The sequence below is a fragment of the Henckelia pumila genome, chromosome 4, assembly GCF_033568475.1.
Source record: "Henckelia pumila isolate YLH828 chromosome 4, ASM3356847v2, whole genome shotgun sequence".
NCBI lineage: Eukaryota > Viridiplantae > Streptophyta > Magnoliopsida > Lamiales > Gesneriaceae > Henckelia > Henckelia pumila.
The window spans coordinates 22,854,162-22,881,699 of record NC_133123.1 but is presented as its reverse complement, the minus strand read 5'-3'; the positions used below and the strand labels follow the sequence as shown (position 1 = coordinate 22,881,699).

The window sequence follows — 27,538 nt, the reverse complement described above, 5'->3', positions numbered from 1 at the left end:
TAATGCTAAATTTTAATTTTATACTTATTTTTTAGATTATATATTCAACGACATATTTAATAATATTACGCAAAGATAATGTTAAATTTAAATTTTATAAACTGTATAATTTCTTTTTAGATGATATATCTAATAACAAATTTTAAAAAAAGTTACACAAATAAGACAGAAAAATATATAGATAATTAAAAAACCGCAAAATTTAATCTCTTTTTAGACGCACATATAAAAAAATGTTACGTAATAAGACCCAAAAAAAATAACAGAATATTTAAAAAGCAGCAAAATCCTTTTACGAGATAATGTTGAATTGAATTTTTTTTTAGTATAAGCCTTTTTTAGATTATATATTCAACATCAGATTTAAAACAATGTCACACAATAAGACAAAAAAATTTAGCATATTTAAAAACTACAGAATTATTTTATGAGATAATGTTAAGTTCATATTTTTCAAACAGTATAATCTATTTTTAAATAATATTTTGAGATTTTTTATTGTAAAAATTACAAAATACTACGAAGATAATATAAGTAATTGTATATATACAAAAATAGTTTTAAAATATTATCATAAATTTTTATATAAAAAATAAAATAAATTATCTTAGGTTAATGAAAAATATGAGTGACTGTTAATTTTTTAGTTAACGTGAAAATTGGGCGAAAAATTAACTAAATATACAAAGATAACATGAAAAGTAAAATATTGAAATAAGACATTTTTAAAAAAGTAGGAATGTAACGATTTTTTTTTATTATAAAAAACATCTTGGTAGATGTCAAATAGCTTATTTCGATAACTTAAAACTGTTTTATACAAATTTAAATAACATATAAGCTTTGTCAACATCCACTAACCACAATGAATTTAAATTGATTTCAATATTTTAATGATTAAAAATATATTGTGATTAGTTATATCAAGATGAATTTGATTTTTTTTAAGTTATCTAAATAATGAAAATACATTTAAATTCATAGATTTTAAATCATTTAATTAAAGCTCAATCTTAATTTATTTGTATTTAAATTATAATTATTTATTCATATTTACTAATTTTTACTAATAATTACATAACCATAACAATCAGTTCATCGCAAAAGAATGACTAGTTGAATTAAATAGACAAATAATAATAATAATAATAACTCTTTAAAAATCACCGGCGGGTGGGTCCGTGGATTTGTGAGTCCCGCCAACGGCCGCGGTTACAGTTCCCCGTATAAAACCCTAATCTTTTACTCTGCTTCACTCTTTACATTGCTAAACCCAAACTGGCAAAATGAGCTTCGCTGCATACAAGATGATGCACCACGCCACCGGCATCGAGCACTGCGCCTCCGGGTTCATCAGCCACTCCCCCGCGGATGCCACTCCGCGAGCCCCTGAACTCCCCGGTGATGGGCTGGACTCTGACTGGCCCTCCTCCACCAAGCTTGTTGGCCCTGTTCCTAACCTCATCACTGTAGCTGCCAACGTCCTGGAAGTCTACACCGTCAGAATTCAGGAGGAATCTTCTAACCTTATGAACTCCAAACCGGCCAAACGTGGCGGTGTCTTGGCGGGCGTATCCGGCGCCTCCCTCGAGCTCGTCTGCCATTACAGGTTTCTTTTTTTGACAATGTATTTGGAGGCCATCTTGTATCAAAATTTTAAATCATATGTGGGGTGGATTTGTATGGTATCAACTCCATTTTTAGTTTTGTGAACTGAGGAATTAAATCAAGGGCAAATTGAGTTGGAGCGAGGTTGCAAAACTTGAGCTTTGAAAAAATTAGGCACCAAATTTGATTTTTTTCCCCTTGTGGTGGCAATCACGTGCTTAGTTATACTGGTTTGTTAAACTGTTGTAGATTGCATGGCAATGTGGAATCACTGGGGGTGTTAGCAAATGGAGGTGTTAATGAAGGAAGGAGGAGAGACTCGATTATGTTGACTTTTCGAGATGCAAAAATTTCAGTTTTGGAATTTGATGATTCTTTACACGGACTTCGCACCAGGTGAGCTTTATTATAGTCCATGCACACATTTCAGATGAAGAAAGGCACTCGCATGTTGTTTCACTCGGAAATTAACTTATTAATGGATCTAAAAAGTTAGATTTAAGTAAAATTAATCTTCAGCGTGAACTTGCTAAAAGTCTTGAATGCTAAAAATTATTTTGGTAAACGGGCAGCCGGCAGCCAGGTTTGGGGAATTACTGGTTTTCAATTGCCACACAATGCACGTGTATAGTTATTTACTGTTAGTTGCAGTAATTTCATTGTGCTTCATGGAGCATGGTATGTTAAAGCAGTTCATTTTCATGTATTAGTCTATTAGTTTTTCTGACTACATATCTAATTCTGTTCAAATCATAAATGGCTTTTCATTTCATCTTACAGTTCTATGCATTGTTTTGAGGGTCCAGATTGGCTGCACTTGAAAAAAGGCAGAGAATGTTTTAGCAAAGGTCCACTAGCAAAAGTTGACCCACTGGGAAGGTGTTCTGCTGTTCTTGTTTATGGACTACAGATGATAGTTCTCAAGACAGCTGAGGTTTTCTTTTACCGTTTCCCAAATTTGATTTTATTTTTCTCGATAACAATGTTTATTTCAACGTGCATTAGTGCCAGTTATATTGTGTTGCTGTATTGAGCATTGATGATACTAGAAGGTTTGGACATAAGGTTTGATATAATACTTCAATAACCAATGTTAATTAGCATGGTGTGTGTTGTGTGACTTGATACTAGAAGTCTAGATATAATTTTTAGCTAATGTATCTTTTGGCTATGCCATGGAAATGACTGAATGAGCAAAGTTGGTTGGTAATGTGTCATTTGCACATGCCTTGTGCTGAGCCATACCCCAATAGATGTTTTTGGTATGTGTCAAATCATCCATCCGCGCATTTTTGGGTACATGTTGCTATCTCCTGTTTGTACTGATTTCAATTGTCCGTGCAATTTCACATGTTCAGTTTCAAAAATATTATAGACGCCATTGTCACATAAATTTCTATCAAAGTTCGGGAAATGCTCAACCTAATGATGACATGATTGTGTTGTGACTCGCAAATTGCTTTCATACCAGCATAGTTCATTTCAGTGAAGCATGATTTCATTCTGCTCATGAGTGTGAAACAGATGGGGATTTCCTGGGTGTATGGGATTTGGGTGATTGCATGGTTCTTAATCATTTCTTAACTCACCTAAAAACAAGATTTGATGCTCATTAGTTCTTTTAACTTGAAAAAGGATCCTTACCCAGTACATCATTGACAATGACATGTCACATAAGCAGGGTATTCTCTGAGAATCCATCCCAGATTGTACGTCCCCGTTTATAATTTTACATTATTAAATATTGGCAGTTGATGTGATGAGTGCATTGCCATGTGCTGTGGCTTGACAAATGCTTTGCCAGTTTCCGTGGTCAACAGTAATTGTGTGCATGCATGTGTGTGTGTCGTTTTTTATTTTTTATTATTTTTGGGAAATTTAATTATGAACTTTCGATGCTAGGCCAGTTCTGGTTTGGTTGTGGAGGACAATACTTTTAATTCAGGGCCATCTGTTGCATCTCGAATTGAGTCATCCTACATTGTTGGTCTGCAAGATCTTGACATGAAGCATGTTAAAGATTTTATCTTTTTACATGGTAAGAATTGACTTGGTTTCTTTAATCTGATAACTTTGATAACAATAGATTACAATGTGGTTAAGGTTACATTGCTTTCTCTTATATAAAAAATTCACATTTTGTTGCATGGAGCTTCCATAAACATTTATTTTCTTTTTTAAAAAATTTGTTCTGGAACCGTTCAAGTGTTACATTCTGATTTTTTTGACCGAGTTTATTTGAGAATCTGCCCACTATAGGGTCACACTCATGTCTTCTGCCCTTTGTAGTTAATAAGTACAAAATAAATATTCCCAAAGCCAGTAAGAATGAGATTAATGGCTGTTTACACTGTAGGGTCACACTCATGTCTTCTCCCCTTCGTAGTTAATAAGTACAAAATAAATATTCGTAAAGCCAGTAAGAATGAGATTAATGGCTGTTTATCATACTAATCGGTGCTTATCTCTGATACATATTGTGCACAAGTTATCCAAGCTTTGAAAATACAGTCTCGTGGAAACAACAGTTACTCACGTGTGTGTGTCTTGACCACTTCATACTGCATTTTATTAAATCATTTGTCAAACCTGTTTCTTCTCACGATAATCTATAAGTTTCTATGCTTTTAATGAACATTCACCTTATTCATTTCTATGCCAACTTTCTCTATGCTATGCGCAAGTGCAAGCTCTGAAAAGGCCTCGACTGAAAGATGTGTTTTGTTTAAAGATCTTGAGTATGGATAACACTCTCATCTAAGCTCGGCACTCGGCAGTTCCATGTCTCAGGCACAGAGCCAACTGCCATAAGTCTTAAAACTCTTTAACGGTTTCATTTTGATGAAGACATTTGCCGTGGGAAGAAAATGTGTTATGCATTAATGAGATTTACCAAGTGATAGCACACACATACTTCATGATACTTAATTTATCTCGAACATTATTTATTGGTTGAAGGCAAGTGCTGAAAGTAGGCAGACAGTAGTTTGATATCTGCTACCTGTAAACTTTTATAGGAAACCATGCTATCTAAAAGTTGCCAATGGATTACCTGTTTTTTTATCTGTTGAAAGTATTGAAATCGTGATCTTTTTGCCAGTTCGATGACTAAGATGTTGGTCCCTTGAATTCCTTTTCTTGCTATTTATTGCCAATTTCTGAGACAACACTCTCAGATACTATGTGAATAATTGCATTTCAGCCTGACTGTCTCTCATCTTTATATTTTACGGTTGTGGACTAAACCTTTGACAGGTTACATTGAGCCTGTTGTGGTTATCCTACATGAGCAGGAGCTTACTTGGGCCGGTCGTGTGTCATGGAAACATCACACTTGTATGATATCTGCGCTTAGTATCAATACAACTTTGAAGCAGCATCCTCTCATATGGTCAGCCAATGTAAGTTATAGTTTCATTTATTATGACGACTGTTAACTTTCTATTTACATGACATTGGAGCAACAGATTTTACAAGGTTCCAAAGTGTTCTAAGATTTGTGTCTTTTTTTCTTTGTATCTGCACTCCACTCATATTTCCAGGCATTCTCATGACAGCAAGGTTTTCGATTCACTGACCTGGATCAAGTACTCATTGTGTCGCAAATTTTATCTTCTCTCTTGATCTGTGAGAGTATATTTACATTCCAGTTACCTCAGGTGCACATGCAGGAATAAATGTGTGCATTCTTATGATGGGAATGCCTTTTTCTTTCCTGTAATTGTGAGCAAATATTCATTATCTCACTAGCTTTTCTTTTACCCGAGGTCCTAAAAGCTTGTGACATAATGAATACCCGAGGTCCTAAAAGCTTGTGACATAATGAATACCCGAGGCCCTAAAACCTAGCCACTCTTCTTTGATTTTGTTCTATATCTTTAATTAGTGGCAAATTATTTCCAACATTTCCAGCCTTAGTTCTGGATTCATGAAGGCTGACATTTTTTCTAGCTGTAGATTTTATTTAAAATTTTGCTTTCCCCTTTATCTGTTTTCAGAATCTTCCTCATGATGCATACAAGATCCTTGCTGTTCCATCTCCCATTGGGGGAGTACTTGTGATTGCTGCTAATACGATTCACTATCATAGCCAGGTTTACCTTAACTCTTTTCTTGATGTTTTGTGGTTTATATTTCCTGCTATTTATTCTTTATATTTCACTTGGGCAGTCAACATCATGCTTCTTAGCGTTGAACAATTTTGCCGTGCCTGTTGATGGAAGGTGAGATCCAACGGCTTGAATCTTTTATCCTTCCTCTTTCCCTTTTTCCCCTATCAAGATACTCGAGATTTTCAATATGTCCCTGTTTTTCCACCTTGTAACTGAAACTCTAATGGCAGCTCCTATACATGATTACATGTACATCTTTATCTTACCTTACAATTATTACGCTGTGATTAAACCTTTTCCTAGCTATTTGTCTAGGTTGATGAATCTTGGTTTTTTTTAAACGTAATGGACATTTTTTCTATTCTTAAGCGGATCGAGGTTGAACAATTTTCAGGATAGTGAAAAACTTGTAGCATAATTTTTTGAAGTTCTCTCTTTGTTTGCTATTTCTCATCTAGGTGAACTAATGTGTAAATTTAATAGAACGGGTTAATTCATAATTGTCAACAATTTTTTACAGGAATCCATCTTGAGGGTGTCCTGATGCTTCATTTTCCATTTCAATTCTGCTTTCTGTATGATTTTATTTTTCTGGACGCAAGTTTCCTGACACCCGTAGACCAGGCTATCAGAACCGGTTGTGACATGGCTGAGAACACTTGCCACTCCTTGCTAAGTTTTCTTTGGATATTTCAGTTAATGAAAATTTCAGTTATTGAAGTCAATAGAGTAGTTGAGCTAATTTGATTAAAATGCCACTGTGGTTGCGTGGGGAAATGTCAAGTGATACCATGGCCTGTTTTTTGCTACATGTCTTGACTCGATAGCACATAATGTTTCTTCTATGATATTTAGGCAAGGGGAAGTTTTATTGACAATTATGTATAATGACTATTGAAGAAAGTTTTAGTATGAAACTTTGATTCATGTCTCTATCTTATTTTTTTAATGAGACAACTAAGTTATTCCTAACATGAATTCCTTATCCACGGTTCAGTCAAGAGATGCCTAGACCTGGTTTCATTACAGAGCTTGATGCTGCCAATGCAACATGGTTAACAAATGACGTTGCCATGTTCTCGACAAAAACGGGAGAACTGCTTTTGCTGACTCTTGTTTATGATGGAAGGTTGGTATTGCTTTGCATTTTAATGTTCTTCTCTGTTGCATTTTACAGTTTCCCGTGTCTTCTAATTTGACCCACGGTATCCTGTTTCTCATGTTATTACTGATGTATATCCATTTTTTGCAGAATTGTGCAGAGGCTTGAACTTTCCAAGTCAAGAGCTTCTGTACTTGCTTCGGTCAGCTGCTTTTCAAGTTGATCATGCTTGTGTATATTACCGGATGAACTTTTTTTTAATTAATATCCTGCTCATTATTTTATTGATTGTTTTAGGATATTACAACAATTGGAAATTCACTATTCTTCCTGGGCAGTCGTTTGGGTGACAGTCTGCTAGTGCAATATAATTCTGAAGTGGGAACCCCTACTCCAGCTACTGGTGCGAAGGAAGAGGTTTGCCTTTTTAAACATTCAGTTTAACGTTAATGCAGCTCTTGTTTTATTCATCTGGGCTCTCGTTTTTTACTAAAGGATTGGTGCTGGAATTTGAAGTTCAAAATTTGTTTGGATTCACTACTTTTTTTCACCATTATGTAATCTTGGAAATTTTAAATTTTATGTTTTTAGTTAAATTTACTTGATTGATATCTTGGAAATTTCGAAAGACATTTATTATTTTTTATTTATTGATATCTTGTATTTGTCTTTCTTATTTTTCTAGGTTGGGGATATAGAAACTGATGCCCCTTTGGCAAAGCGGTTGCGGAGGTCTCCCTCTGATACATTGAAGGATATAACCAATAATGAGGAACTTTCTTTATTTGGCACTGGCCCAAATAATGCTCATCTAGCTCAGGTTAAACGTCTTCTGAAAATGTACTGAGCTATGTTATCTTACATTTATGTTGATAACCAATTTCTATGATGTGCTTGGGGATGTGTTTCAAATGTCACTCACCTTTATTTTAATTGACAGTAGCCAAATTTTATTTCCTCTTTGTTCTTTATGATATTATAATTACGAAACCTCTAGTCGAATCGTTGTTGATGAGAGATGAGTGGAAAGATCCAGTGTTTGTTTTGGTATATATATCCATGCTCTTTGTCAACTTATTGATATTGTTTGTTTTCATAGCCTGTTGTTGTGATGTTAGATCCCACCTTCAAATATTAAATAACCGGAGAACAATTGATAAAAAAATTTCAAGTTGATTAGTATAATTGCAGGAATAACTTTATTTTAATTGGAGAGCTACGATAGTGTTGGGAATCTAAAATTAAAGTAGTATATAACTTCTTTGCCCATCTTGTGTGCTTTGTCTTTGTTCATAACCTTATCTAGTAACTAATATTCGGAAATCATTTGATAAATATTTTGAAATTGTTTTCTAAATCCATGTCTCCATTAATCCATGATTCTTACTGCCTAGCCATTTCCTACGATATTTGCTTCGGCGACTCTTAACCCTGAGTTGGTATATAGTCGGGGGTCCAACAAGTGAAATATCCTTTTTAGGGTAAGAACTACCTTTCTTGTTGGAGCTCATGAAGAGCGCAATGAGTTTTACTTGTGGCATCTTGAATTATGTTTTATGCTTCCATTCTAAATAGTTTTTCATTTCTTATAATGCCATGTTCTTTGATGCATGCAGAAAACTTTCTCATTTGCCGTGAGGGATTCATTGCTTAATGTTGGTCCGTTAAAAGATTTCTCTTATGGTTTGAGAATTAACGCTGACCCAAATGCAACAGGAAGTGCAAAGCAAAGTAATTATGAATTGGTAAGTTATGATTTCATTATTCTATTATTTTTTAGTGCTACAAATAAACCGGAGCATCTTGTATTTGTCTGTGCCAATCATTTTGAATTTTGAATTGTCATTATTATTTATCTTAATACATCTATGACCCCCTAACCAAAAGTTCAGTTTTATTTCTTATTTCATGATGCATTTATTTCTTATTTCATGATGCACAAGCCATAAAAAATTTTGTTTTGAATCTTGTGCAGGTGTGCTGTTCTGGACATGGAAAGAATGGTTCTCTCAGTGTACTTCAACAATCAATTCGCCCAGAAACCATAACTCAGGTGGCATGACTCTAGATTCTAGAAATTTTGTGATTCATGGTTTTCTTGAACGTGGTGCTTGTTACCAACTTTTATGTTTAGGTGGTTGCTACTATCTGCCGTAAATGTCACATTATATCAATTTTATTGATGGCGTACTTGCAGTTAGTTTTGGTTTGATTGCCCATCTTTTGTGACTTTCGACTTTGGTGCAAACTTTTTTGTAGCTTTTACGTTTCAGATGTTAGATAGGTATAAATGTATAAGTGAGACTAAGAGCCCGTTTGGTTGGAGAATTCAGGAGATCAAAAACAATTTTTTTGAAAAAAAGGCTTTCTTAAAAGATTGTAGTGGTTGGTTACAAAAACCGTTTTAAAAAAGTAACTTAAAAGTGTTTTTTTAGAAGCTATAATTTCTAGCTTTTGGTCTCTTGCTTCTAATGATATTTAAAAATAATAACAAAAATACTTTTCAATATTTTTTTTTTATAAGAAACATATTTAATATTAAAATTTAATAATAGTTACATAGGAAGGTGGACCAGTGGTCCACTAAATTCACTATACAAGATCTAGGAAGGTACTAAATGAAAACCAAACTCCAGTCCCTATACGACTCTGAAACTGAAAACGACTCGAATAGAGGTGAATAATGTAACCAAGTTGCGACTCCCAACTTAATCTTGTCCCAAATCTCTTCCCTCGAAACCTCTTCTTCCTCAAAAATCCTCCTATTTCTTTTTAGCCAAACGAACCAGCAAATGCAATGAGTTATGGCTGCCCAAGGAATTCTCCCCCTTTTGCCCAGATAGCTCCCCAAATCTGCTGCGAACAAGTCCTTCGTAGTCTTCGTAGTCACCCATGACAGTCCCAAAGCTTTCAACGCTAACCACCAAAAGGATGATGCGAATGGGCAATGTACCAACATATGATCCTGACACTCACCCTCTTGCTTGCAAAGCACACACCAATTTGGATTAAGAAAACATTTTGGGAACCTCTTTTGGATCAAATCACAAGTCGGTATCCTTCCCAGAATTGCGGCCCAAGAGAACACCTTAACCTTTGAAGGAGTCGGAGCTTTCCAAATCGATTGAAAAAGATCAGATTTAGGGAACCGAGATTCCGGAAAAAAAGAATGAAAGAAAGATTTCACTGAAAACTCACCTGAGACATCCTAAATCCAACTCCTACTATCCTCACCACCCTCCCTAAGACTAACCCTTCCCAAAACTTCCAACAAATTGATTAAATCACCCATCTCCTCATCTCTGAGATCGCGACGAAAATGTAAATTCCAAGAGGACGAATTAATGGGAAAAGAAGATTCTCTAGAAATGAATTGTGAGATAGTCTTATTATGAGCTCTAGAAATTCGGAAAAACACCGGGAAAAGGGTTTTAAAAGAGCAATTCCCCACCCAAGAATCCTCCCAAAATCTAACTCTATCTCCCCCCTTGACTACGAACCTCACTGATTGCAAAAAAGTCGGATAAATCCTAGAGATGAACTTCCAAGGGCTACGAAACGTGTTATTCCTTGCCAATCCCGCGTCCCAGCCATTCTCTTGCATGCCGTATTTGCTAATAACAATTCTCCTCCACAACGTGTTCCCCTCCTTAGAGAAACGCCACCACCATTTGCCCAACAAGGCCTTGTTCCGCAGACCGATATTGCCGATCCCCAGTCCTCCCCTATTCTTTGGAATGATAACCTTATCCCAAGCTACCCAATGACAGTGCTTATCTCCATCCGGCCCGTCCCACAAAAATTCCTCATCAACTTCTCCAAGGACGCCACCACCCCCTTAGGAATTCTGAAAAACGACAAATAATACAACGGTATGGCGTTCATAACTGCCGAAATCAGCGTAAGTCTACCCCCTCTCGAAAGGAAAGATTTCTTCCAACTCGCTAACTTTTTTGACATCCTAAATAACACCGGTTCCCAAAAAGATGCCTTGATTGGATTTCCTCCCAGAGGAACCCCGAAGTATTTGATTGGCCAGGACTCCAGCCCACATCCAAACTCCCTGGCCATCTCCACCTCCACATCTGCTTCGTAGTTAATACTCAATAAAACACTCTTATCTAAATTGATCTTTAGCCCTGACATGTCACAAAAAGAATTCAGAACGTCCTTCAAAAATCTCAAGTGCTCTTGATCCTTCACAAAAAATATAGTGTCGTCTGCAAATTGTAAGTGAGAAACCTCTACACTATCTTTTCCTATGACCCACCCTTGAATGAAGTTCATGGACTTAGCCTTATCCACCAACCTAGCCAGAACATCCGCAACCAAATTAAAAAGGAAAGGAGATAAAGAGTCTCCCTGCCTCAATCCCTTTTCGCCTTTGATTTTTCCACACGGCCTGCCATTAATTATAATCGAGTAGCTAACATTGTCGAGACAGCCCCTGATCCATCTCCTCCACTGGTCTCCGAATCCCTTCTTCATGAGAACAAAGTCCAAAAATCGGAAATCCACGTTATCGTAAGCTTTCTCAAAATCTGCCTTGAACACCCAACCTTTCTTCTTTTTCAATCTAAAATCTTCTACCATCTCGTTGGCTATGAGGCTACAATCGAGGATCTGTCGTTTGTGTATCCACAATCGTAGTTCCTATTACTTTCTTCAAACGCGAAGCCAATACTTTAGCCAAAATCTTGTACAAGCTGGTTACCAAACTATTAGGCCTAAAATCCTTAATACGCAAAGAATCTTTCTTTTTCGGAATCAAACAAATATAAGTTTCGTTAGTCACTCCATTAATAATCCCTTTTTCATAAAATTCAGCAAAAACCTTCACCAAATCCCCTTTAATGACGTGCCAACACTCCTGGAAAACTTGTAACGAAAACCCATCAGCTCCCGGAGATTTAGATCCGTCACACTCAAACACTGCTTTTTTTATTTCATTCTTCGAAAAAGGAAGCTCAAGCTGAACCATTTCGTCGCGGCCAATAGGACTCCATTCCACCCCTTCTGTGCCAAAGGCCCTACTGCCCGATTTGCTGAAAAGCTTACGGTAAAATTCAATCAATTGCGCCTTTATAAGCTCGCTGTCCGTGCAAAAACTCCCATCTTCCAATTCCAACTTCTCAATCCTCGATCTACTCCTTCTTTGGATAAGTAACGAGTGGAAGAATTTCGTATTACAATCCTCCTCCTTCAACCATTTAACTTTTGCTTTCTGTTGCTCTTTTTGAACGTTTCTGCATACTATCTCTTCTAGTTCGCTTCTAAAAGCCCTTCTCTCAAGCACCATGCTATCTACCCACCGACCCTCACTCTCCTGAACGTCCAACTCAAGAATCTTATTCTCCAGCTCCTTTTTTCTCGCATCAAGGTTCCCGAACTTCTCTGAATTCCACTTCTAACGTCCGATTTTATGTCCTTCAGCTTTCTCATAAATTTGTATCCCTCCCAACCCCGTGAATGTGAACTCACCCACCACTTAGCGAATTCGTCTCTGAAATCCTTGTGTTTTAACCACATGTTTTCGGACCTGAAAGGTGTTGGGCCCCACTCCCCCTGAGTTGTGTCCAGAATCAAAGGGTTCTGATCTGAAGTTAATCTCGGCAAAATCGTCTGTCTACTAAACTTGAACATATCTCTCCAGCCTCCAGAGAAAAGAAATCTATCCAGCCTACAACAAATAGGGGATGCTCGCATGTTGGACCAAGTGAATTTACCGTTCAAGAGCGGAGGATCACACAATTCTAGCTCTGTGATTAAAGAGTCAAAACTTCTCATGCTTCTGGTCAAAGTACTGCTGTTCAATTTTTCACTCAAGAATCTCACCACATTAAAATCCCCTCCTACGCACCAATTAGGACCACATAAACCTTCAAACCTGCTAACTCATCCCAAAAATTTTGACGATCCTTAGGAGAACATGGACTGTACACCGCCGAAAACCACCACTCCAAACTACTGCCCTTATCTAGCTTAATCGAAACTGAAAAATCTCCAATCAAATTATCCGTCACTGACACCGACTTAGAGTCCCAAGCCAATAAAATTCCCCCTGATCTACCAATTGCAGGCAACTCCAACCATTCTACGAATCTTGATTTCCACAAACTAGCTATGAATCTCCTGTCCACCCTGGCTTGCTTAGTTTCTTGAAAGATCACTAAATCAGGTTTCTCTCTACGAAGAATCGTTCGAATCAAACTCCTCCTGCTGCTGGACCCTCCTCCTCTAATGTTCCAAGAGAAAATCTTCATAAAACCACTCCGACACCCAAATTTATCTCATTCCCAACCGGAATTCTAGCTGCTGAATAGGCCCCTGTTTTTTTAGAAGCGATTTTATCATTTTGGATAAATATTGAAAAGTATTTAAAATACTTTTCAATATTTATCCAAAATGATAAAATCGCTTCTAAAAAAACAATTAAAAAAGTTGCACTTATTTAAGCATTTTTCAAAGTTATTACCTCTATATCCAAACTTCTCTAAGGGGTATAGAAAGAGCACAAAAGATTTAGCCCAACTAAGTGAATTTTAAATTCAGAAGAGTTTGGGTTTGTATGCCGAAAAAAAATCCAAGAATTGTGTTTTAGAAAGAAATTGCTGAATCAGTAGTCTAGAAATTATATGTTTCCTATTTAAAAAAAATGTTCGTTGAAGAGTTTTATTTAGAAAGTTTGAAAGCCTCGAAATCCAAGGGACCAAGAATTTGACGTTAATGTATTGACTGTTTTTTCCCTTCGAGCGCTACTTATTCGATGCCGTAATTAGTTCTGAGTTGTGTGTCGTCTATACCCGACCATACATGCTATATAAATTTTGGTGTTTTCTGTCTTAGACCAACTAGATATTTAGTCTAACTGATAGACCAACTAGATATTGTGTCTAACTGAGAGGAATGATGTTTTTGTTACTTGTTCTTGTAACAGGTTTTTTTATCAAGAAATATAATAAACAAATGTCTGGTTGGAAGTTAAGACCTTTTTTTTAAAAAAAATTATGAAAAAGTAAAAAGACATTAATAAATTAGTGCATCGGGCATTATCTTTATGTTAGTTCAAAATTTTAATTAAATAAATTCATTATTAATGTACTTGAGTCCTTGACTAGATAATGAAATAGTAATATCATTAGTAGTGCATTTATAAGATAACAGCCATAGTGTTGGCTTCGAGATTGAAGAAGGTGATTTCTTTCACAATGGCACACTCAGAGTGCCTTTATGGAGGATAGACAGATTTTAGATTTCTGTTTCATTGCTAATGAATTGGTGGAGTATGGGTTAAAGAAGAAGAGAGAGGGTGTTTAAATTAAACTTTGAGAAGGTTTATGAGTTAGGACCATGTGGATTGGAGATTCTTGGACTTCGTGATGTTGAAAAATGGTTTTGGGGAAAGGTGGAGAAAATGGATCAAGGTTGTGTTCCAAACGTATCGTTTTCGATTTTTATCAATGGGAGGCCCAAAGGAAAATTCAAGGGAGAGAAAGGTCTTTGGCAAGGGAATCCTCTGTCTCGTTTTCTTTTCAATTTGATAGTGGATGTTGGGCAGAATGATGGACAAGGCAAAAGCGTTGGATATGACGTGGTTTGGATGTGGTAAGGATGGGGTTGAGACTTCCCATATTCAATTTGCGGATGATAATCTCTTTTTTGTGAAGGAGGAGGGTTATGTTGCATTTTTTTATGGATATTTGGAATTCCTTTTGTGCTATATGTGAGGGTTGAATGTAAATTTGGGCAAGAATGCTCTGCTAGGCCTCAATCGCGAGGAAGAGAAGGTGAAGGGGTTATCAAGGATTATCGGGTGTGGCGGTGAATCGTGGCCTATTAGATTTTGGGGATTCCTTTGGGAGGTAATCCGTTGAAACTTTCGTTTTGGGAACCGGTGTTAATGAAACTTAATAAGAAATTGTCTAGCTGAAAAATGCCTTTTGTCCAAAGGTGGGAGATTGACTTTGATTTCGGTGGTGTTGAATGCCCTGCCTTTGTGTTTCTTGTCTCTCTTTTCAGGATACCGTGTGGTATAGCGGGCGCCATGCAAAATATTACGAGGGATTTTTTGTGGGACGGGGCTGACGAGTAGTATCATTGTCACCAAGTTGCTTGGGACCAAGTTTGTAGACCTAAGAACAGTGGGGGATTGGGCATAGGTTTTATTTGTTTGAGGAATAAAGCCTTAGTTGTGGTGGAGGTTTTCTATGGAGAGGGATTCGTTATATTGTAAGCAAATATGGATTGCAAGGTAACGGGTAGGATGCGGACTGAGCCAAGAATGCCACTTTCAAGAGCCCTTGGAAATTCATCTCTAGGATTTACCCGGCTCTTCTTCTGTTTGTCAAGTACAATGTCAAACAGGGTGATAGGATTAGATTGTGGGAGGATCGTGATATGAATGAATTTAATAGGATTAAGGAAAAAGAAAGACAAAGGAATAGGAGGATTGAAACTCGAAATAGTTAATACTTCATTCGATAAGCTTCATACTATTTATATTAGTCTTACAATGAAGAAAATAATAACGTACTAATGCTAAAATTAGGGAATGTTTACCCACTAAGCTAAAGATCAGTCATCATGAGAGAGAATAAACAATTAATTAAAGATGCATCTTATTGACCAAATCTTCCACTATCTCCACTGATTTATGCCCCACCTCCTCGTACGTGTTAATTGTCTGGGACATTATGAATTTGTGATCCTGGGGGAAGATCCAATTTATAAGCCACCGTACCCACTTCGTCAAGAATCTGATAGGGCCCAAAAAACGGGGAGCAAGCTTCATATTACGCCTGATAGCAACAGAAGATTGACGAAACGGTTGAAGCTTGGAGTAAACGTAATCTCCGACAGTGAAAGAAATTTTTCTTCGATGTTGGTCGGCTTGAACTTTCATTCGATCTCTGGCCACCGATAGATTACGTCGTAATTCTCGGAGAATGGAATCACGAACACGAAGATACTCATTGACAGCTTGCACACAAGAGGTGCCAGGAATATAAGCTAGTGGAGTCGGAGGCGGAATCCCATAAACGGCTTCGAATGGAGTCATTTTGGTGGAAGAATGCACTGAAGTTATTTTTTTATTTTATTTTAACAAAATGTTTTATGTTTATGCTACACATTGGTTTAGTGCTGATAGAATAGGAAAGACAGGTGGAAGAATAAAAGGAAAGTTTTCCATTTTGGAGTATAGGGGCTATAAATGAGTCAAGCTCTGAGTGAAGATATTCAAATTTCTGCAATTAACTTTTAGCTCATATTGAACTTTCTAGTTTCAGCTAGCTCATTTTACTAACTCGTTAAACTAGTGAAAATTTGAGTTCAACCAGGAACATTGCCATTTGTGTTCTGAAGAAAAATTAGATCAATTTTCAAACTGTGGAGACAACAGATACGATTAAAATTTCAATATAGATAAATAATAGGAAAAAGCTTGGTAGTTTCTGAATGATATATAAACACAAGCCTGCTGAAATTTAAGCTTGAGTCAAGCTGCACAACAATAACTTCTGCTTCTTTAAAAATGAGATCTTTTTATGTTTCAATGTCATTGTGTATCCAAACTCAATGAAATATGTAAACCTTTACAGTGAGTAGCATTTGTTATTTACCTGTCTTGTGATATGTCAACTATTATATGAAACTGTATGTTTACCCAAATAGTGCCTTTACCAGCTTCTGCACATTCAGAATCTTATCATCCATTTCTTCAATTCCAAGCCGATTGATTTGGGTTGGATCACCTACCTGTACTATGTATTTCAAATTGAGTGACTTTCATTTGTGACTTTATTATTGATATGCATCAAAACATCGTGGTTTTATGCAGGAATCACTACCCGGTTGCAAAGGGATTTGGACGGTTTACCACAAGAATTTACGCAGTGATTCCTTAAAGGGAGCAGCTTATGAAGATGAATATCATGCATATTTGATAATTAGTTTGGAAAACCGTACAATGGTGTGTCAGTAGTATAACCTTTTCTGTTTAAAAGACGAGAAATTTTGGAAAATTTTTATTTGCCAGGTTTAGAAAGATGACTTATCCTGAATCAGCTACCGTGTTATCTCTGCAGTCTTTCTTACATGCACGTCCTTATGTTGCAGGTACTACAAACAGCTACTAACCTTGAGGAGGTTACTGAAAATGTTGACTACTATGTTCAAGGAAGTACAGTTGCAGCAGGAAATTTGTTTGAAAGGTCTTTCATTTATCTGGCTCAACCAGTTCATGCATATGTTCTGGAATTTGATTTTATTGTTTTCACCCCCTTCATTTCCCTCTCTATATCAGTTATTCAAATTGATAATTGAAAACACCAGTTTTATATTCTTTTCATAATGACAGCATATGGACTATTTGTAATCATTCAGACATGGAATTCATATGCACTATGCTGTAATGTTTATATGTTTGGTAGTGTTGGTGCTTCGAGAGAGAATAGTGTTAAGCGTTGGTGCTTCGGGAGAGAGTAGTGTTAGTTCCATGGAAATGACCTTTCATTTGGACTTGTAGGAATAGAAGGTGGTCGAAATTGGGATTTGTTTGAGCTGAACCTAGGACGAGACGACGAGTTTTGGGAAGGAAAGGAAGGACTTTCTGGAATACGGTAGCTCATTGCATTTGTCGGTCTGTGTGGTTGGAGCGCGAAACAAGAGGATTTTTGAAGATATAGAAGACTCGGCTGTAGATTGCTGGGAGAAGATTATGTTTAGGGTTCCTCGGTGGCTTCAGTCTACGGGTTTTAAATCTTTTTCGGTATCAGATGTGTATAGGGATTGGAGCATTATTTTGAGTTAGTTTTTTGAGTTGTTAGCTTTTCATAGTGTGTTGACCTCTGGTTCACACTTGTAATTATCTTCCATGTTCTTATTTATAAGATTTGAGTTTCTATAAAAAAAAAATAAAAATAAAAGGTAGTCGAAATTGGAACAACTCCTCTGCTAATATAAGGCTAATACACTCTGCTTGGGCCTGGGTGGAGTGGAGGACATCCGAGATTTGCTTGTAAATGCAGTCTCTAATGGGAGCTTGGGCTGATTAAATATTTAGTCGTCAGTCCGGCTTAAAATTTTATTTTAATCCTAGCGATAATTTATGAGGTTTTTTCAGGCACTGGAAGCATCGGGGTGTTAGGTCTTAGGTCCCTTTGCTTCAATTTGCTTTATTTAGAATAAGTGGTGACTTAGGTTTGGACGTTTGGTCTTCTTGAAGAGCATTGGTGCCTTTAGCAGATGAAAATTTTAGTTCTGTTTGTTCACATTTATCCTGTCCCTGCTTATTAACTGTTTTTCAGTTTTTTAACTGCAATGATGCTTTGATGTTGATGGTTAATATCTTAACAGATTATTGGTAATTAATGTTATTATTGAGTCCTATAGGGTGATTAACATTTTTTGAAAACTTTGTCATGCAGACGTCGAGTTATCCAAATCTTTGCTCGCGGTGCCCGGATCCTTGATGGCGCTTTTATGACTCAAGATTTGACATTTAAAACCTCCAACACAGAAGCTGTTGCAGGTTCTGAAGGCACAATTGTGTCATCGGTTTCCATTGCTGATCCTTATGTGTTGCTGAGAATGACTGATGGAAGTATTCAGCTTCTTGTTGGAGGTATGTCTTAGTACTTTACAAGCAATAAAATGGCTTCTTTTTTGTAATACATTTAGTATGTTATTTCTTTTGTACAGAAAAATAGCTTTTGATGTCATGTCACTTGACTATCGATATTCGATACGATGTAGGTCTTCCTTGCCAATTGTATAAATCTTGTGTTATGTTGTGATCTCTTCTTATACTAGAACTGTGAAATTTAATATGATGCCATAGAAGAATACTCATCTAGATTTTCCTATATCGTGTCGGCTAAAAATCTATCCGTGCAGATAAAATTAATGATAATGTGAACCATGATTTGGAAAAAGAAATCATGGTTACAGTAACTGTGTGTTGAATAATGGCTGCACTTACGATTATTCTGACTGTTTGGCTGCCAGGGTCACAGATTGAATCCTCTAGTGATTTTTATGTCCACTGGGATGCTATGTTTATCGATCCCATGTGGCCACGATAATTGGTTGTTGCTACTCAATGGAAGATGACACATTATATTTCTGCACGTTAATTATGTCTTTCTGGTTTTGAATATCATGTAGAATCTCCTTCAGCTTGAAGGAGAGTATCACAAATCAATCAGCATAATTTTGGACCAAATTTGACATTTTTAAAGATTATTGCGTGTATTTGATATGATTTGTAGTTCTATTATATAATTTATAGTTATGGGGATGATGTTCTATTATTTTCAGCTAGGCGTATTTTCTCCTACATAAAGGGGTGATGATTATTAATAGTTGGGCCAGCCTCTTCTTTCATTTACTATCTGCATGTTTAATTTTGGAAGAGCTTAGACAGTCAACCAGTCTTGTTAAATGCATTTCTTGACCTTAGGCACATTTGACATCAAAGTTGCATGCCTTGTGCTCTTGTATGTCCTATTATTATAATTACTATTTTTCCACAAATATAGGGTTAGGAATGTCCCACAATCCACCCACCCTAAATAACTACCCTCCAACTGAAACCTAGATCCTGCGGCAGTGGGGGCAGGATGGACGTGTTTCAGCGAGTTATGTATTGAATTTTCTTAGCATTTAGGGTGGTTTTTAATCCTTTATTTCTTTTCATTTAATACATTTTTGGTAAATCTCGAGATAAAAATCTCTGATCATTGTTTTGATGGAAATTTATGGGTTTGTTATTTATGATACTTCTTGCAAATTATTATGGTATGTTGAACATTTGACTTTAGGGGCAAAATATTCGTCACCAACTGTTTTGTTTGTAAAATTGTGGCTACTATGGCATTGAAGTATTTCCATTTTTTATGATGTGAACAAATTTAGGATTTCTCTAGTTCTTGAGCATCTTCTTGTGCTTCCTCTGTTGATCTCTGGCTCAAGGTTCCTAATGAAGCTAATTTTCATATTTACGTGTCTGGTAACTTAAGTATTCCGCGCATTCATTTTTTTGAACTAGTTATACATTGAAAGGCTGCTTGGGGTTGGCATAGATCAAAGGTTGAAGTGAATGAGTGCTTGTACTGTTTGGCCTGCAACTTGTGGAACTGAATTAATACTTGGCAACTTGAGAATTCACCTTTAGTACGATTTGATTTTTTTATTAGAGGGACAAGATATTGTTAACATGATTACCATATATGAACGCCTAAAAGCTTCCAAAAATTTCAAACGGTCATAAACACAAGTACACAACTGTTTCAAGAACATTATTCTAATTCCAGGCATTGAAAAGGGTCCATGTTGTTTGATAGTGTTTTTTATGTACTCGTGTCTGAACCATGATTTATGTGGTCTTTGCTTTGTGCTTCCTCAATTTCTTCGCCTAGATCCCTCCACGTGCACAGTGTCGGTCATCATTCCACCAGTATTTGAAAGCTCAGATAAGTTGGTGTCAGCTTGTACACTTTATCAAGATAAAGGACCTGAAGTATGGCTCCGGAAGACTAGTACAGATGCTTGGCTTGCTACTGGCATCGGGGAGGCTATTGATGGAACAGATGGTATGATGCATGATCACGGTGATGTGTACTGTGTTCTGTGCTATGAAAATGGAAATCTTGAGATGTTTGATTTGCCCAATTTCAACTGTGTTTTCTCTGTTGATAAATTTGTTTCTGGAAAGGGTCATATCTTGGACTCATTTTTTCACAGTCCGGTGAATGATCCTGTGAATCACGTGAAAAAAAATTCTGAAGCCAATGGACATGGTAGGAAAGAAGCAAATCATGGTATACAGGTTGTTGAGTTGTCCATGCAACGATGGGCTTCTGATCATGGCCGTCCCTTTCTATTTGGAATATTGTCCGATGGGAGTATTCTTTGTTATCATGCTTATATTTATGAAGGTTCAGAAAATGCTCCCGCTGTTGAGGATGTTTACGGTCAGAGTTCTATTAGTCGCAGCAGTACAAGTTCGTCTAGGCTTAGAAATTTACGTTTTGTCCGAGTTTTCTCGGACACTTATGCACGAGAGGAGTCAACATCAGGGATCTCATCTCAACGTATAACTGTTTTCAAGAATGTTGGTGGCTTACAGGGTTTATTTCTCTCTGGGACAAGACCCGCTTGGTTCATGATATTCAGGGAGCGCATACGCATTCATCCACAGGTTAGTTTGTCTCGGTTTATATGGTTCCACTTGTTGAATCAAGGCTTATAGTATAATGTCTCTTTCTGACTATGTAGTTTTCTATCAAGGCTAACCTTTCACAATTTATTAAAACCCATCAGCAATCCTCTATCCTTTTTTTTCAGGTGTGTGATGGACCAATAGTTGCCTTCACTGTTCTTCACAATGTCAACTGTAATCATGGGTTTATATACATAACTTCACAGGTTAGCTAAGTATATGGGTTCTTTTATTCCTTACATACGGAAAACTGAATATTTTTCCTCTTCTTTAGGGTGCTCTGAAAATATGCCAACTTTCAGCTTTATCATCCTATGACAGTTGTTGGCCAGTGCAGAAGGTAAGAAATCATTTTTTTCTGCTCTTTAGTGGTAATTTTTTTTATAGCAATATAGCACGAATTTGTTTCCAATAAATTCATACGCATTCCTTTTCCTTTTCTCTTCTTGGGTACCTTCTGTCCATGTATTTTATCTGTGACAGGTATCACTGAAGGGAACACCACATCAAATAACTTATTTTGCCGAGAAAAATTTGTATCCGGTTATAGTCTCTGTTCCAGTAAGTGCGTGCTCTATTTTATCAGTTTTTATAAATATAATCATGAAAGTACTTGTTTAATTGGGAATAGTACTTCCTTGAATCTGGTTGGTCCACGTGAATCTTGTTCTAGAAAATAAACATGCTTTCATAAACTCAAAACAATGAGGCACTAGCCTGCTTTCTTCGGATCCCTAGCAAGTAGGCCGGGAACAAGGAAAAAATTTAACAGGTAATTCATTCAGGTATTCTTAACAATTTTTATGCAGATGCTTAAGCCTCTTAATCAAGTCATCCAGTCTCTGATTGATCAAGAAGTTGGAAATCAATTTGAGCACGATAATCTGAATTTTGAGGGGACCTATCCGGTGGAAGAATTTGAGGTACGGATAATGGAACCTGAAAAGTCCAATGGGCCGTGGCAAACAAAGGCTACAATTCCCATGCAAAGCTCTGAAAATGCTCTAACTGTACGAGTTGTGACATTATATGTAAGTTTAACTTGTCACATCATACTGCCTTTTTTGCCTGAAATGTTCTAATTTCATCACCCATTTACCTTTTTTTTTTGGTTACGAGTTTTGACTATTTGGTTGTGGTATTATGTACTTCATAAACCTTATAATGTAATTTATTGAGTTACTCATGTTTGAATTGTCTATGTGTATAGAATACTACAACACAAGAAAATGAAACTCTGTTGGCGGTTGGAACTGCTTATGTGCAAGGGGAAGATGTAGCAGCTAGAGGACGTGTACTTTTATATTCTGTTGAAAAAAATTCTGACAGTGGTCAAGCTAAGGTAGCAGTATTCTGTTTTGCTTATCCACAGCTGCTTGATAACCTTAAATTTAATCATCCTTATTCTTCTCAGGTTTCAGAAGTTTATTCTAAAGAATTGAAAGGTGCTATATCTGCTTTGGCATCACTTCAAGGCCATCTGTTGATAGCGTCAGGCCCCAAGATTATTCTGCATAAGTGGACGGGTCTTGAGTTAAATGGAGTTGCGTTCTATGATGTCCCGCCTCTTTATGTCGTGAGCCTAAACATTGTGCGTGCCCCGTTTTGCATGCTCACATGTTATCCTTAACTAATCTTTGGTCTGATGAACAATTGTATGTGCCCCATTTTGCGTGCTAACATGTTATCCTTCATTAATCTTTGGTCTGATGAACAATGTTGCTGTATGAAATTCGTCAGATCTCAAGTTACCACATTCGAAATCTAGCGTGTTTTTTATGTTCGATTTCAGTTGTTTCAGGGGTCTTAGTACAATTTTTTAAAATTTCTGTGTATATGTATCTCTATGGCCGCGGATAGTTCAATGCATTAGATATGTGTCATAAGTGAAAAATGTCTTATTACTATTATTTCACTTTATTCTAGATCTTTCATTATCACTAAAAAGTAAAATCTGTATTGGGCCAGCTTCCCCTTCCCCTCAATTTCAGTTACATGTTAGCTATTCAAGCTGTGTCCGATACTGATATTTTTATTGGAGAAAGAAAACTACCATGTATCTGAGCACTTACGCGTTCACTCTGTTGTTATTCTTCCACATGTTTTACACTTTTTTCTAGAATTTCTGTTAATATTAGCATATAGGTCAAGTTATCATATTTTTTTTACTGTATACTGAACACATACTCTTATGATAACCTTATGAGCTTTTGATAGACTTTCTTTTGAGAGTGAACATTTTGCAGGTGAAAAATTTTATTCTTCTTGGAGATATTCACAAAAGCATTTACTTTCTTAGTTGGAAGGAACAAGGCTCTCAACTGAATTTATTGGCAAAAGATTTTGGCTCACTTGATTGTTTAGCAACTGAGTTTTTGATAGATGGAAGCACACTCAGCCTCACAGTTTCAGATGAGCAGAAGAATGTTCAGGTGTCCCCTTCTGCTGCTGTGCATGTTTCTTTCAAACATCAATCACTCATGGGTTATATAATTTTGGGCAAAAACGCTAGTGAACAACCTCAATTTTCTCAGTGTGGTGCCTGTGGCAATAATTAAAATAAGAGGTTATTTGAATTTTCTTTACTTATTGGCTGCTAGGTGACTTCCAACCCATGGAAAGTGTGGCAATTTACACTTCAACGATTTTCCTTTTGCGCCTGAATGTTTTAGACATTAGCGTCAACTTCTCATAGTACTTTAAGTTCATTCTTAAATTTCTAGTATTGGTTTCTTTTCCTCTTCTTTTTGGATTTTTCTTATCAAGCATCATTTGTTCTTGGAGCATTACTTTCTTTGGCCTGCTTTTTTCTTACCAGTTTGCTCTGCATACTTTTGGGATATATACTATTTCACTTATGTATAATTGGTTCAACCATAGAAGAATCCTTTGCCACAATCATCTGACATTGGCAGTTTGTGCAACAATTAGATATTCTATTACGCCCCAAAGCAGTCAGAAAGCTGGAAAGGACAGAAACTTCTACCAAGGGCTGAATTCCATGTTGGTGCACATATTACCAAGTTTTTGCGGCTGCAGCTGCTTGCTACATCCGCTGATCGAACAAGTGCTGGATCTGATAAGACCAACCGCTTCGGTCTACTTTTTGGCACCTTGGATGGCAGCATTGGCTGTATTGCACCTCTTGATGAGCTTACATTTCGTAGGCTGCAGTCACTGCAGAAAAAGCTTGTGGATGCTATTTCCCATGTTGCTGGACTAAATCCAAGGTCTTTTCGCCACTTCCGTTCATATGGAAAGGCTCATCGGCCTGGCCCAGACAGCATTGTTGACTGCGAGCTGCTTTCCCAGTATGTAGTTTCACTCTGATGTATCTGATATTAAAAGCCTAACATCCTTTTGTGCATTTGATCGCCATAAGTTGACCCAGATTTTTTTTATTATCAAATGTCAATATGTTGATTTGGTTGATCTGCCAACTTATGCATGTTTAGTCCGTAAAAATTCTGGTAGCGTGCGTGCAGAATTTCAATGGTGCAGCCAAAACCTGCTCTCCATTAGAAGTGCACCATTGAGTTTATGTTTTTAGATTGATATACTGCCATGATGCAGATACTATTGTCAAACTTTTTTGGCAAAATGTATCCTAATCTGACCATATTAGGTGCTCCAAACCCTTCAAGACTGATTAAGAAGTAGATGGTACTAGGTTGCTACACTAGATACTCGTTCACAATATTTGTTGGATTAATCTTTTTAAAAAAATTCTTTTAATTCTCGCTTATTATAATACGTCCATACCTACTACAGATTTTCTTTTACTGGCTTGCTTATTTGCTAATAAAGTACTTGCTACTGCCCGTGCGGACCTCCGTAAAAGTGGCTGAGAAATTATCAGAAATTGGTTTAATGTTGCGAAAAATTTCGATGTCTTAATCTTATTAAAGGTGGTTGTATGTGCAGGAGAGAGTATGTTTGAACGCATGCAAGTGGAATATATATTTTCTATTCTTGCATGCATCTCTTACCCATCCAGTTTTACGCAGCAGCTTAGATGTGAATGTTTGTACTAATAACATGTATCCAATACCCACAATGTTGCAGTTACGAGATGCTCCCACTGGAAGAGCAGGCGGATATTGCTCAACAAATTGGAACGACACGAACTCAGATCATGTCCAACTTGAACGATCTTACTCTTGGAACAAGCTTTCTTTGAAGAGTTTGCATCCAGTGACACGCTGAAAACAATTGGTGTGGTCGAGGCCAATTGGTGTGGTCGAGAGCTTGGCTTCATGATATTTGTCTGCTCTCTTGTTTCGTGCTACCAGCCATATCATCTGGATAATGCAGTCATTCCAGTAAGCCAAACCGGTTGTCTGATACGTCATATTACCTTCGTGCCGCTTTAACAATGAATTTTTGATTGCAGACCTTCTTGTTATTGTGTACAATAATAATGTATTTTCGGCAATTATTGAGTAAATTGTTAGCATATTTAGAAGGTACGAATGGCGGTAGCGTGCTGGAAATTTTGTTACTTGAATGTAATACGAGTGGTATTAAATATTAATTCATGTAGAAAACTAGAAATCACAAAAAAAAAAAATCATAATAAAAAAAGAGCAATTTTTGAAGTGGAATCCCTCCCATTTGGTCTCCACATATATTAATTCATGTAGAAAACTAGTAGTTGCCGCACAAAAAAAAAAAAGAAAAAAAAACATAATAAAAAAGAGCAATTTTTGAAGTAGAGTCCTTTCCATTTGGTCTCACATATAAATTCGTGATACATTAATTCGATTCATATTTAAAATAAAAAATAATATTTTTCAAGAGTCAAAATATATAAATAAGAGATATGTTTTTCAAAACAAACATGTGAAACCGTTTAGTAATTTTTTTTTTGATATAACAATACTAGCTATTTAAATACATGCAAAAAATATATAACGATTTCACATAAAAATTAAACGGCAACGAAAATATTATGTAAACGTGTTACTGAAAAAATTTTATATTGTTTTTCTAATCATAAAATTTTAATTTCTACATACTCAGGTTGTATATATAATTTATAATAAAGATAAATATCAACCATCTGTCGTCGGAAAAACTATTATAATGGATTGTTACATAAACCTAAAATAGACATTAAAATTTATACATAAACATTAATGAAAATATATTATTTAACAACATATATATATCTTTATCTTTATCTACTATAAAAATATGAATGTAGGAACAAATTTTTTGCATTGTGTATGTAATTGTTTAGCCTTTTGTTCCATATGAATGATATGTTAATGAGAGTTATATAAATAAAATACAAGAAATATAGGGACAAAAATGAGAAAATACACGAGATAATTGATTGAGTGTAGTAATTTCCCACATTTAACTTACATCTTAATAGAAGTTATTTAATTTTATAACTTCTATTTTTTAGTATTGATTATGTCAAATTGTCATCATACATAGATTTTATATGTTATATGAATTTTCCTTTTCATTTCATCCATATATTTGCAAGATTCTGATTCTAATATAAATTTTTGTAATATTATTTTATTAATATTCAATCAAAGAATGAATAAATGATTCAAAATGATAGTAAAAATTATGTAGTATTTTCACTATAATTATTTATTTATGTTGCAAAAATTTTCAAAATATTTTAAGTAACTAGGTAATATTCAATATTATGATTGTGTTTAATAATTTTATACTGATATTAGTTTGTTCATAATTATGATATTAGTTTGATTGTTTAAAAAATAATTACACTATTTCACGAAAAAACATTGGTCACGTCAATTTATTATTGTGTAGCTTATAAACCAATAATTATATATTTTTTTACGAAAAATACAATCTAATATAAAAATAAAGTACATGAAGACAATTCAAATAGTGTATTAATAAAAAGTTTTGCAACATACATAAATTATTATCGTAAAAACTATATAGTATTTTCAAAATTTTTCAAAATATTTTAAGTAACAATATAGTTAATAGTAAATAGTTAATATGTTAGATTGTGAATTACAAACAATATTGATTTTGATGATAACAAAATTTGTTATTGTGTTTATAACATATTTCATCAAGTGTTGTAGTTGTAGATCAAAGTTGAAAGATTTTGAGCTGGAATTCAAGTTACTCAAGCTAGCGCAGTTGGTTGAATCGAACATATCTTATAGTTCGGTCATCCAAACGACTTGATGCTAAAACAGTTGGAAAGCTTACTCATATATCTACAAGTCATATTTTAGACCAGATCAGTTAGTTCGGATGTTATCTAGGCGAAAATTTGGTCGCAACATCGAGCTGGATGCAAATCAGATCAATATTACAGTGACCAGATCAAATATGACCAGCTCTAGTATTTTGGCTATATCTTACAGCTCGCTTATACAAACGGGATGATTCAGTATGTGTTACGAAGCTAAGAAATTATCACAAATATCTTCAAAAGTCAATGCCTGAATCGGAGTCTAAGAAGCTGATAAATCGAGATGAAGTTTTTGA

The 27,538-nt window shown here is 35.8% G+C and overlaps 1 protein-coding gene across 4 annotated transcripts; it reads left to right on the top strand.

Moving 5' to 3' along the window:
• Positions 1 to 1,210: 1,210 nt before the first annotated feature.
• LOC140867587 (cleavage and polyadenylation specificity factor subunit 1) lies at positions 1,211 to 25,578 on the top strand. 4 transcript variants are annotated; one of them, XM_073272652.1, is made up of 26 exons: positions 1,212 to 1,609; positions 1,858 to 2,004; positions 2,389 to 2,542; positions 3,511 to 3,646; positions 4,864 to 5,009; positions 5,607 to 5,702; positions 5,779 to 5,831; positions 6,718 to 6,849; positions 6,973 to 7,024; positions 7,120 to 7,239; positions 7,508 to 7,642; positions 8,439 to 8,567; positions 8,798 to 8,875; positions 16,661 to 16,792; positions 16,939 to 17,033; positions 18,249 to 18,445; positions 20,241 to 21,022; positions 21,169 to 21,249; positions 21,318 to 21,383; positions 21,527 to 21,604; positions 21,853 to 22,074; positions 22,254 to 22,385; positions 22,458 to 22,634; positions 23,290 to 23,475; positions 23,975 to 24,354; positions 25,109 to 25,576. In XM_073272652.1, the coding sequence occupies exons 1-26, from the start codon at positions 1,287 to 1,289 to the stop codon at positions 25,221 to 25,223; spliced, it is 4,344 nt and encodes a 1,447-aa protein (XP_073128753.1). In that variant the 5' UTR covers positions 1,212 to 1,286; the 3' UTR covers positions 25,224 to 25,576. The 4 variants fall into 4 exon arrangements, with proteins under 4 accessions (XP_073128752.1, XP_073128753.1, XP_073128755.1 ...); XM_073272651.1 differs by having other exon boundaries at positions 1,211 to 1,609; positions 22,254 to 22,634; positions 25,109 to 25,578; XM_073272654.1 differs by lacking the exons at positions 1,212 to 1,609; positions 1,858 to 2,004 and having other exon boundaries at positions 2,404 to 2,542; positions 3,516 to 3,646.
• Positions 25,579 to 27,538: the final 1,960 nt, after the last annotated feature.